This window comes from Pelecanus crispus, chromosome 7, assembly GCF_030463565.1.
Source record: "Pelecanus crispus isolate bPelCri1 chromosome 7, bPelCri1.pri, whole genome shotgun sequence".
NCBI lineage: Eukaryota > Metazoa > Chordata > Aves > Pelecaniformes > Pelecanidae > Pelecanus > Pelecanus crispus.
Genome location: NC_134649.1, coordinates 43,303,676 through 43,316,308, shown reverse-complemented (window position 1 = coordinate 43,316,308; position 12,633 = coordinate 43,303,676). Strand labels below are relative to the sequence as shown.

General features: G+C 48.8%; 1 protein-coding gene across 1 annotated transcript in view; it reads left to right on the top strand.

The window, feature by feature from the left end:
* PRICKLE2 (prickle planar cell polarity protein 2) overlaps nucleotides 1-12,633 on the top strand; it is a 109,133-nt gene that overhangs the window by 69,737 nt on the left and 26,763 nt on the right. Inside the window, exon 3 of the mRNA XM_075714364.1 lies at nucleotides 7,750-7,933. Coding sequence (XP_075570479.1) covers nucleotides 7,750-7,933 — 184 coding nt within the window. The remainder of the gene's footprint in view (nucleotides 1-7,749; nucleotides 7,934-12,633) is intronic.

The following is a 12,633-nucleotide window of genomic DNA, read 5'->3' as shown; positions in this document are numbered from 1 at the left end:
TTCCGTGGCTCCTCCTGCCCTCCAAAATCATGAGATTGGCTTCAGCATTGTTTGCCCCCCAGCTTTGGGGTTGTTACTGCTGTTATTGAGCCTGCTCTTCTCTTCAGCTTGGAAACTAGTGGTTTGCATTTCTCCTTCATGACTGGGGAAAAATATGTGATTGTTATCATTTCTGTATGCTAAGAGCCAGACCTTTAAGGGGGGAAAAAAAACCCCTAACATAAATACATAAATATGTTGAGATGAGTGGTAAGCCCGTGAGCTGGCAGGCTGCCTCCATCGTCTTGGATGTGCCAGAGCAGCCTGTTGGACACCTTTTCTCCTGGTAGCATGGCTGGGCAACAGGCTGGGGCTCACAGCACCTTATTTTTCCTCTTCTCTCTCTCTCCCACTTGCTTGATCTGCAGCTCACATGGGTATAGCACTTTGCCCACCTCTGTCTAACCTCTGTTACGAAAAAAAAAAATGCGTCTTCTGCAAAACATCTTGAGAGCTCCAAGTAGAGAGTTCTTCTGAGATCTGCTGAGTTATTAATATCCCTTAATTTAAACATCTCATCTTTATGCATCAGGATTTTCATGGTTCATGTCAAGGGTTGCAGCTCATGGGAGCAGCCTGGCAGTGTGGTTCAGGTCAGGAGGGTGTTTAAGCACCCTGGGGCTCTTACCCAGCTCACGAAGAGAAACTGGAACCCAAGCGGGGAGGTGTGTTCACTGCAGAGCACTGGGGTGCACCTGGGCTCCCCAAAATGACCCATGATGCACCCCAGCTTCTCTGGTGTGATTTAGCCACAGGTTGGAAAGGTTGGTCGTGTTTTAATTTATCCTGCAGTGGTGCTGAGAGGTTTGGCCATAGTTTAGGGCTGTGGTCCTGGTTCTTTGTTTGCCTAAGAGGGCACCAACACGGCCCAGATGAGGGATTTGGGGTTTTGTACATTGAGTTGTGCTTCTTGATCTCATCTGGGAGGAGCACAGCCTTGTGCGCTGACGGTTGTTGTCTGCCACGTGGTGCCGAAGACCACAGACAGCAAAATTGGAAGCAGCCTGGAGGCCGCCCCGGGCTGTGCCGCAGGGAAGCAGTGGTTTGGGGACAGGACGGTGGGGACCCACAGGCAGATGTTCCACCCGCCTCTGGAATTGATGGTCCTGATTCACCATGAAGGTAGACCAACTGGAAAATCCTCGGAGACTGCTTTTGCTCATATTTGGCTGCGGCTGGCAGTATTGAGGATAGTTCTTTTTTCCTTCTTTTTCTTAATTAAGCAAGAATAACTCTTGCAATAGTAAAGGATTTTTACAGAGTCTTAAAAATAAAATCAGTCTCCAGCCTGAGACTGAGCATGGACAACTTCAGCCAGAGAGGAGAATTTTTCCAGGAGTGGAAATGGGGTTTGTAATAAAAGCTTCAACACCACCCTGGATACCTTTGCAATTGCTGCTGTTGGCACTGCGGAGGTCAGAGGGGATTAAAAATAAAGCAACACTGAAAATTTTACTTGCTTCGAGCAAATCAAGTGGGTAGAGAAGATGGATGGGGAAGATGGAGAAGAGTCTGACTTGTAACTCTTCCATCCTCTCAGTGTTTCCCTACCTACTGCAGACCTTCCCGGAGATGTGCAGCTACGTGCGCTCCCCTATGGCCACTGAGACTGGGGGGAGTTGCATCTGTAGGAGTAGTCTGGTTGCTGGATTATTTCTCTCTTCCTTAGATTCTTGGCATTACTGTGCTACCTGCTCTGTTGCCAGCACCCGAAGTTGATCTTTTAAGCCAACTGTTCCTACAGTATCTTGGGTCAAGTGAGCGTTGTCCTCCCTTGTCCGTCCTTGCAGGCCACCAAGGGCACCTTGTCTTCAGACTTTGAGTTGCTGCTATTGTAAATGCCCACATCTAAGTTACCTCCTTTAGCCTCCTGCACCCCAGTTTGGCAGATAAAAGCTTTCACTAAGCTTCCTTTTCAACCGAGGTAGCACAAGGTCTTTGCAATTCATTCCTGCTGATAGGTTTTTTCCCAGCTGAAGTGACTCTGGAAGAACTGTGAAGTTGCAGAAATGTTTTGTCCAGAGAGATGCCACTTTGTCGCTGAGGTCCGTAGGACCTGGGGCCGTGGGTAGCAGCCAGCTGGGCTACTAGGAGCGTTTGTTTAAAAATACGATGTTAGAGAGGTTGGAAGTGGAGGCAGAGCTTCAGCTCCAACTGTCTGTTTTGAGCACAAAAGCTTGGGGCTCCTCTGATGAAGCTGATGTTCAGGGAGTCGATGGGGAAGCCACAGCTGGGTGCTACCTGTGGGTGCTTCCACACCTCGGCTTCCCCATTTGTGAGATGGGAGACTGGTGCCCGTACCGGAGAAGACCCACCAGGCTCTCCCTATGGCAGTGAAAGACTATGTTAATTTTTCAGTTTAGATAAATGTTTGCCTTGCCTGTGGGGTCTGGGGAAATGGGGCCGTGTAGCTGGAGCTCGCTCAGGATGGGAAGATGCCTCATTAGCTCTCAAATGAGGGGAGGAGATAACAGGCAGGGATATTAAGACACCCTTGTTAAGAGGCTCGGGGGTCACATGAGCTGCCCCAAATCCTCGGTCTCTCCTGTTTCTGAGAAGTCTTGTGATTCACTGACTGACGACTGACCCGAAAGCCTCATTGCAATCAGAATGATGGCACGATGCTGGAAAAAAAAAATCAGCCTGCTGTTTATGTCTTAAGCCAAGCGGGAAGGGAATTGCCCCTTTGCTTTTACACATCCCATCCGAGCTGAGCAGACAATTGCTTTTTGAGGGACTCCCAATCTTGTATGTTAATGTGTGCACAAATGCATGCAAATCCTTTATTACAGAGCGCAGCAGAGGCATCGCATGGCCCAGCCATGGCATTCCTGCTCCTCACATTGTCTGGAGATGGAGCTGCTCCTGATACAGCCCATTTATTTCCATCCCAGAAGAAACAAGTGAGAAGCAGAGATAAGCAGCGCCAGGGGGTGATAAGGGCTGTTTGCCGAGTTCCTTCTTTGTCCAAGAGGAATTTAAACATTTCTGCCATGATTTTAAATTCTGCCTTCATTCTTGGTGCTGCCAGGAGGGGGTCAGGATCTTGCGCCGTCCTTTCTTAAAATAGCCATGTTGCCCAGCCCTGGCAGGCTTCGCTTTGGTGGTGTTTGCTGTGTTAGGTCCTGTGTGCCCACCCAGTCGAGCTGGCAACCACGGCTGGAAGAGAAGATCCCTGCAGCCAGGATGGTTTTCCTGCAGGCAGGGGTCGGCTGCCCTGACAGCCCCAGGGGACCCCGGTCCTGCCTGCACTGCCCAGACCCCGACACACACAGGCTCTTCGCTGGGGGCGGCCGGCTTGGCCCGCTCCTTTGCTGGAGCTACAGACCATTTGCAAGGACGTTTGCGAGGACCGTTTGCTTTGCCTTGGCTTCAGGCTGCCCCTGGGCCCTCTTCCCTGGCTTCTTAGCTCTGCTTGCGCTTTCCCAGTTTGGAGTTGTTGCTGGTTTTTCACAGCAGGGAGACCTCAGCTCTCTTCAGAAAGCTGGGGCCACGCTCGCGGCTCTCTCCAGAGCCTCTTGCACAGCGCTAGTGTTTTCAGCGTCGTTTAACTTATTGTTGGTGCCATTGCTATGATGAAAGGGCTGCGGGAGGCTCCAGCGACGGCAGAGGCAGTGCTTTGCTAGCCGTGGCATACAACAAGAGGCTGCCCTGTCCCAGAGACCTCACAGGTCCATTAGGATAACGTCGAGCTGTACGTAAGTGAACCTGGGCTGGAAGCGTGCTTCTGCATCCCAAAGAAGAGGGACTCGGGAGCCAGGTTCTCAGCTTGGTGTGTTGGGCCCTGTTTGCTTCAGATTCCCCTTGTGTGCCTGTATTTGTCTGTAGAAAGAAGAGGGCTGGCGTGGGGTGCTGGATCCGGTTTGCACCCTCCCCCTGCACCAGCGGATGGGTGGGGATGTAACTGGGGGTGGGGGTTAGAGCCTCCTCTGAGGAGAGGACCGGCCGCCATGCCAAGAGCACACGTAAAAGCAGCCATTGCAAAATAAAATACATCCATCTTGTAACTTCATCACGTGAAGAGCTGGCCTTGAGTAGAACAAATTTTTCAATCTGTTTTCGAGCCGTTGCTGCTCCGTACCATGTGAAGTCAATTCAAGGCAGGCTCCTTTCCAGCTAAATCTGACACCAGGAAATGTTCTTTTTCTCCCCATTTGCTTCCCGCCATCCTGGCCCTGCTGCAGGGCAGCTCCGTGCACAGCTCCGTGCCGAGCAGCCCTGCCGGGTGCTCCCCAGCCCATGCCTCCTGCAGCAGCACGGCTGCTGGCTGGCTCCCTCTTCTTTCCTCCCTGTCCACAAGCTACAGCTGCTTAACAGCTCCTTTATTTACCCTCCGTGCCTGAAGCTGGTCATGCTGTCAGCTCTCCTTGCTTTGCTGGGAAACACAAGATCACTGGGTTTCTCCTCGCCAGCCCTCAGCTCCTGGAGTCAAGTGACGCTCCAGGATGTCCCCAGCTTTTGGCAACAGCACCGAAATATCTCCAACCCTGTGTCCTCCCCGATGCTGGAGACCTCTCTTAATCACCAGGGCAGGTAATTCTCTGAGACGAGCTTGCAGACCCTTCTCTGGGATGACAGCAAGACCGAAAGGCTCAGGAATGAAGACGGGATTTCCAGAGAGTGATTGGCATTAGTTTCTTCTTGCTTAAAAAAAAAAACAACCCTGCCTGCACTCTTCTCGAGTTGTGTGGGGCTCCTTGGCTGCACAGGCAGCAGAAGTCGTTGTTGATGAAGCTTTGGTGGTGGGTAGGTGAGGCTTGTGTCTGGCCAGAGCCAGGCTAATGGGTTTCCCTTTGCAGGACGTGCCACTCCATGTGGGCTGCAGCACCCTTTATATGGTAAGGTATGCGGCACGCCGATGCGCTGAGCATCTCCAGGCTCCGCCGCTCTTCCCGCGTTAATGACTAATTGCTGGCAGGAGCAGCCGGGTGGGCTGCTGGCTGTGGCCCCGCTCCTCTCCAACACCCACCAGCTCTCGGCCGTAGTGTCGGCACCCCCGGCACATCGTCGCTCCGGTCGTTGTGCACGCAGCCGAGCGCTGGCACGTGCGTTGTCTCGCTTCATGCTGCTCTGCTTTGAGTGTGGTGGGGGGATACTGCTTTTTCAATTTCATCTCACGTTTGAAATGTACATTTTTATATTAAGTTTTTACTACGGGGAATTATTTTTAATTATAGCGAGCTGGAAGACGATAAAATAAAAGTTGAGTAAGTGAAACCTATGCGAAGAAGTCATGGAAACCATATCATAGGAGAGGAAAGACACTCCTAGGACACTGAGTATTGTTCCCGTGAAACAACATATCCTAATGTAAAGAAAATAATTGTAATTAAAGCTGTTAATCTTCTGCTTTTAATGAGGCGAAAGGAAGAGAATGGAGTATCTCAGGGGCAAGATCTTGAAGTTTGTACAGTTTGCCCAGGGAGGTGGCAGAAACCCCATGCCTGGAGATGCTCAGTTTTTAATGATGCAAAGTTTTTACAGAGCCCGTTGTCTTGGCCTGGGGACATCACTGATGAGTGGACAGTGTCCCCTTCATCCTTTGCTTTTCTGACCAGGAGAAGCCACCCGCCGGTGGTGCCCACTTGCCTGGGACAGGGCAGGAGTGAGGGTGGGTGTAAATCAGCTTCCCGACCTGATCCTCGCACTCCTGGCTGTACGTGGTGTGAGCCGGAGGATGGCAGTCACGCGGAGTGACCTGTGGGGTCTAATTGATCATACATCTCACTTATTAACTCTTCGACATCGTTATTTAAAGTCCTCATGATGGCCTGATTTATCTCATTTGTTAAAAGTCAAGACCTTTGATGCTCTCCTGCCGTCTTCCATGTCCTGGAGGGGATGTGTCTAGAGCGGGGATGAGGGCAGAAACGTGCGGGCTGGCTTTTTCCTCATCACAGCGTTCATGCTCCTGGCGTTGCTGCTATCCGAGCGTGGACTGTTGGGTTTGTCTCCCTTCAAAGCTTGTGACTGATATCCTGAAAATTAAAATTTGGCTAAGAAGTCCTAAACTCTGTTAGAATAACTATCTCCAATGCCGATTCCGGGGCTCTGGAGCTATTAATTATTCTTAGCATCTTGTTGCATATTGAGCTGCTTCTAATCATATCGTGAAATGAGACGGAAACAGCGAAGAAACCAGCAGCTTTGCTGAGGCAGACCACCCTTCCACAGTAGCTGATTAATTAAAGTATTCACATGAAATGGTGCCTTGATTATTTTTTAAGGTAACAGCCAGAGGCGATGCCGAGACTCTCCGACTGGACGCAAACCAGGCGCCGGGGGTGCATGGGGGTCACTGTGTGGTTTAGATCTGATGAAAGGCAGGAAATGGGAAAATCTGGCAAATCTCCCTGGCTTGACTTAACGGAGCCTCTTGACTTTTGCTAGAGTGCATTTTATGTGCTGTAATGGCCAAGTGGAAATTTAGACTCGAATCTGGATCTGAACGCTGGTATGCTTAGCTGGCTTGTATGCAATGGGGAAAAAGAAGGAAAGGTGTTTGAAAATTACAGCCCCCGATGTTTAACTGTTGCTGCCCTCTGAATTTCTTTGCTTCACCTTATAGCAGAGAAACCTGCAATAGCAATGGTAACTTTTCCCTTACCTTTTGTGTGGTACCTTACTATTTCCGAGATGTCTCCCTTCTGCTACACAAGTGGAACCATATCTCGTTCCTCAGAAGCCTGTGGCGTTTCATTAGCACAAATTAATTCAGAATCCCGCGTGGTTACTTTAAAAGAGATCCCATTGATCCCTGTTGTGGAAGACCATTGCATTTTCAGAAATAGAAACCAATTTATCAGCATTCCCTTTAACCTCTTTTTATGGGGCTGGAGGATGTTTTCAGCCAGGTTAGTGCTTCACTCTTACCCCTGGCGAAGGGGTGTGATGTCCTAGCAGCCCTGCAGATAAATGCTCAGGTTCAAGCCTATGAAGAAAATCCCCACAGACCACCAGCTGCAAGAATAGACCCTTAAAAGAAACGCTAAGAAGTGGTATTCGCAGTGAATTAAGCGAATGGTTGTTAAATTGCAACCTGTGGGCTGTTCTTTCAGTTCTTGGGCTTTTCCCCCGTCGCGTCCGGCTCTTGGGCAGCGTGCGAGCTGGTGTGCCGCTGAGCTGCGGCACGTGCCGTTGAGCCGGGCGGTTAAGATGCCGTTGTAGTGTGACTGTGGTTTTTGTAGCCTCCCTTAATTTAATTTAGCTTTATATGTTCAGACTATAATCAATTTTTATGCTACTTTAATAAGCAAATTTATGCTATCAGCATGCTAAAGGGACTTGTCATTCACAGCTTCCCAGTCAATCCACCATTTTCCGTATTAGCCAAGTGCTCAGCTGTCCTAAATTCGGTAACTGCTCTGCAATTACCGGCTGGCATGCCGATCCGCACCGGGCAGGCGTGCGGCCCTTGCCTGTGCTGGCCCCTGGAAATACTCCTTGCGGTGCAGTAAAGGGACAAGCAATTACATATCCCCAAACATTGGGCAGTCTGACTCAGTTTGATTGCCAAGTGTTGTTACAGCAATATGGACTTTTATTTCCTCCTTGTAAGAGAGACAAATCCTGCATTAGAAAACGCCTGAGCATAAAAAAGGGTTGAATTTAGTATCTGCAGGCCAGCGACTGGCAGGAACCGCTTTGCTTGCTTATTTAAAGTGCAACTCACCAGGCGTCTCCTCTTTTTCCTCTCCCCTCACCTTGCAGGAAGATTTGCCTTCACTGTAAGTGCTCCCAGGAAGAGCATATCGTAACGGTTATGCCTCTGGAGATGGAGAAGACCGTCACAAAGCTCATGTTTGACTTCCAGAGGAATTCAACTTCTGACGATGACTCGGGCTGTGCCTTGGAAGAGTACGCGTGGGTCCCCCCCGGCCTGAAGCCCGAGCAGGTAACGATGACACCACCGAGTTACCAGAAATAAATTGTTTTAATCTGCTCTTTGGAAATAGTTGCCCTGATTTCTCTTCTAGGGGTGCGAGCACTTGTTGCATGCAGCTGTTTCTGGGGGCACTATAGAGACTGTCAGAGACAGGTCTGGTCTGAATGTACAAATGAAACAAAATAGAGATGCGATCCTTGCAGTACTTGTGGTTTTCTGCACCTGTAGATGTAATTGGTAATTGAGAGGGGGAAAACAAAATACTTACAGGACGGGGTTTGTTGTGGTTATGCAAGGGAACAGACACAGACCTATCTACTTACTGTTTCATGGGAAAAAAGTGGTGGGGCTCTGGTGCTCATGTTCTGCCCCCGCCGGACCACTCTGCTCTGCGATAAGTCCAGGGCAGACAGTCAAAGCTGGTAGATGACTCTAAAAAAACAGGCCAAAGTCTTTGGGGTTGCATTGAAGCATGATGTTCGTGCTTTACTGGAAAGAATTGCTCAAATGAAGTTCAGGGTTCTCGGTACAGGAATTGAATGGGATGGATTAGACCTCAGCATGCTGTCTGTGCGGAGCGCGCATTGATTTCTGCTCCTTGCAGTTTACATGATTTGTTTGGTTTTTATGCTGATCTTTTATGTGTTCAGCCCAGAAGTTAATTTGCAGAGGAGATTGCAAAACGAGCTTAGCCTTGACAATTGCTATGGCAATCATTTTAAACCGTGTAAGGAGGCTGGGAGAGGGTGGAAAGCTTTCATTCTTACTGTTGTCGTTGCTGTCCTTAAATATTGCATTTTCCTGAGCTTTTATTCAGACGGGCTTAGGCATTTCCTGAAATATTTTGGCACCACCCGTAGGCTGTAAATATTATCTGTCTGATTAGAGAAAATCCAGTTGTTTTGGGGTTTTTTTTTTCCTTCTTCTTGTCTTTACAAGCCTGGCTCGGTGCTTGCTTGAAACTCCGCAGCACCGCATGTTTCATTTGGTGCCATCCAACCATGCAAATCAGGCAGCAGCCTTGTTTTCTGTCACCTTCCTTATGTCAGAGGCTCCCTTTGTGCCTCTCAGGAGGTACAAGACATGGTGTATGGAGAGATGCAGATGGCCCTGAAGTAGCTCTGCCGGTCCTGCACGCTGCAGGGACACGAACCGGTTGGGTTTCGGGAGTCCCGTTGGAGGATCGTACCCAAGCTGGTGCCACCTGCTCTCAGCACTGCCTTCTGTCCAGGCGTGTCGGTGGCTTCTGGAGCCCAAGCTGGCCCATGCCCCTGTAGATTTGGGTGGAAATACAGATATTTAGTGACAGGTGGCACCTGACCAGGTAGACATGGTCTCTGATGAGTACGGCATGGCATGGACAGCAATTGAAACCCACTTCCAGCAGGGTGATGACACATTCCAGAAGACCTGGATGCTTCTTTGATCCCTCAGGTGCTTTTTAAGAAATAGCATGCTGTCAGGGAGTTTGGGATGCTCAGGAGAAGAAAAAGTCCATTAGCTCTAGCAGTAGGTGCTGACATCTCATTCATTACCAGGTTAATGCAGTTGTAGGTTCTTCTAGCGTCTGTTTCTTGCAGAGGTCATGGTGCTCCTCGATACGAACACCCACTTTCTAATTACACTCCTCTGTCTGCGTTGCTGGGTCTTTTAGCAGATTTGCCACTTGAGACCTGTCTCTAATCACCATGGAGATGAAGAGCAGCTGTAAGCAGAGCCTAAGACAGGCACTGAAATCCTTCCAGCATAGCTCATCCGCCAGCCCTTTTGGGACCTTTCACGCATCAGATGAGCCACTAAGGAGACAAAAGCAAGGTGTGACTCCTCTGGACTGTGAAAGAGCCACCATGCAGGGCTGGGGGTTGTCCCTGAAGAGCAGCACCCTGACTTTCACCGGGATTTACCACGTGCCCGGGGTGTCGCAGGGCCGGGAGGTGCCCTGGGGTGCAGGAGGGTGCCGTTAGCCTCCCGCGGCGGTAGGAGGTACCTCTGCAGCAACTCACTGGAGCCGTGCAAGGCTGCAGACAGACATGTGGCTTTCTGGTCGATGAGTCAGGTGTGTGTACGTGATGCGGAGCCTCTGGAAGGCTGATGTCTGCCGTGGAGCAGCTGGTGGGCTCAGCTCCGCCTGAGGACACTGCCATCAGGCTGGGCTGAAAATACAGGTTTGCAGGCAGTGAATTTTTCTTTGCCTTCCGCTGTTTCACTGTCGTATTTCTTTGACATGAAACAGATGAAATGAAACAACTTCTTCTGCAATATTCTACTTTATTAAAATCTCTACGCAGCGTATGAGCTGGGGAGGTAAGTGGTCCCCTGAAAGACTAATGCAGTTTTCTTATTATACTTGGACGACAGCCTTCCTACCTCGTTATTCTTGGGAGACAGCGTTCACGGCTCACTCAACGCAGCAATTTACAGGATTTGGGGAGGGGGAAGTTGGCCAACAAACATGACATCGGTTTTCGGCAGTTACCGTAGGTCATTTCAGAATTTGGAGAATCCCTTCAATCCGTAACTTAAAATGTGAAGTATAATCTAAAGGGAAATCGACCCAAACCTACAAGATCTCACTGGATTCCTGGACACTAATTCAGGCCTCAGCTGCTCTGTGGTACATGTCAACTATGTGAAAGTCGTATTGGTTACTTAATGCCCACTATGTGAAGAAAAAAAAAAGCATTGGTCCAGTGTTTACAGATAATGATCCAGACATTGCATTGAAGAGCGGAGCTGAATTCCTTATATTATGGCTCATCAGTGTTCAGGACTACAAAGTGGTCTACTACTATGCAACAGCCATAAATACTATATATATTTCTGAATGGGTTTATAACACAGGGATGAAGATGGAAATATAAAAAATGTTACAATACCACTGCATAAGGTATGGTAAAAATTAATCTGGAAAACTGGCTAAAATTTATGACATCTCTGCTCAAGAAAGAGGGGTATAAACTGGAAGGAGACTGGAAATGTTATTTCATTGAGGAGCCTAGAAGAGCTTGGTTTGTTCAGCCTAGCAAATTGAAGGGTTATGATCACTCCCGATGCATTAACAGAGGAAGAGCAGTTATTCAAGCTCTAGCTTTGGCACAAGAACATAGATATAAACTGGCTCTGAATGCATTCAGGCAGGAAATTGGAAGAGGTTTCAAACCATCAGAGGTGTAAGGCTCAGCGGCAACCTGCCAACAGGGAGAGCGACGGGTAAAAACCCAAGACTGAGCTCCATAAATTACAACATGATTAGAAAATGTGGTTTCTTGTAATAGCAGTCAGCTACACAGAATGGCCAAGAGACTCCTGTGTGCTCTAATCCCACTTGGACTGGACCTCAATGAGAAGTTGTCTTACAGCAGAAGAGGGACTTCTCCTCTGGAAGATACGGATGCAGATGGGAATGGGAGAGGTGGCTGTATGGGAGGCAAGGCAGAAGCTCGGGATGTGGGCTTTGAGAAATACTCTTTTTTTTCCTGCCTGCCATTCAATGGTTGGATAAAGAAATAAGTGTGAAAGCCTTGAAATGGGCAGACACCAATAGAAACGTGTCCTCAGCAAAGCAAAACCCCAGACTAGGCCTGGCTGCGAAGATGGGGAAGGCAATTTCGGGAGCCAGTTTGTCTGCTGGGGCTGGCAGTCCGACAGCTGATCCTCCTTGCGCTGACATAAGTTTGAGGGCAGATGCTTAAAAATAAGTACTTTTATGATATGTTTTTCACATTTTTAGGCAAGGCATGTGTAAATACATGTGAGTGCGCAGCCTTGAATTCCTTGGGCCTGTGGTTTGGAGAAATCCAAAGGGGTTATAACATGCCAGCTTGAATTTCTGAATACAAGGGATTTTTGAGGATTTCTCTCTTTATTGTGTCTCAATAATAGGAGCAGCTGGTTACGGGCACAGACTTCCAATTAAACAAAAGATTGGGCTCTACTTCAGCTGCGGTGCAGCTTTCTGCATGGCTCCGGCATGCCAACATTCAAGACCTTTGTGTATGCCCTAAGAACTTAATTCCCTCTTGCTGTCAGCACAGTTGCTCTGATCAAGTCCCTTAAAAAGTTATGAAAATCTCATCTGAGCTAAACTTAGTACCATGAAGATTCAGGGGAGCATTTTCCTCTAAGGCGGCCGTTAGAGCTTGGACCTCGAGAGCTTTGCAGTGTGATTTGAAACTCGTAGCTGTCATGGGGCATTTTTTCAGGGGCTAACATATTTGTTGATTCCTGTTCTGGATCTTTTGCAAGACCTATAGCAAGGGCTTGAGTTATAAAACCTCCAAGCTTTATCAGTTGCTGTTCAGGTCACAAAGTGAGGAAAGGAGAGCGGAGATGAACCTCCACTGAACGTGCATCTACACCTTACCTAAAGATACCCACTTTCGCCACCTCAGTGTGGTAGAAAGTACATTATCTGGGCCAGTTGTTGCTGGGGAACATGTGCCTCCTTCTGCCTATGTGTCACGATCAAGTGCATTTTACATTCTCATCCTTTCTTGAGCCCTGTAAGTTCAGCAAACTGTTTCACTCCTCAGGAGACTGACATCTTGCATGCGGCAAGGAAGGAACAAGACAGAACAAAGCAGCCCTGTGTCCCAAGCCTGCCTAGTAATGGGGAGCAGATAAGCTAATTTTTGGCTAGGTAGGACAAAAGTCCTATGAAGAGCTCTGCTTTCCTTGGTAGATCCTGAGAGCAGAGCATGCCAGATGGG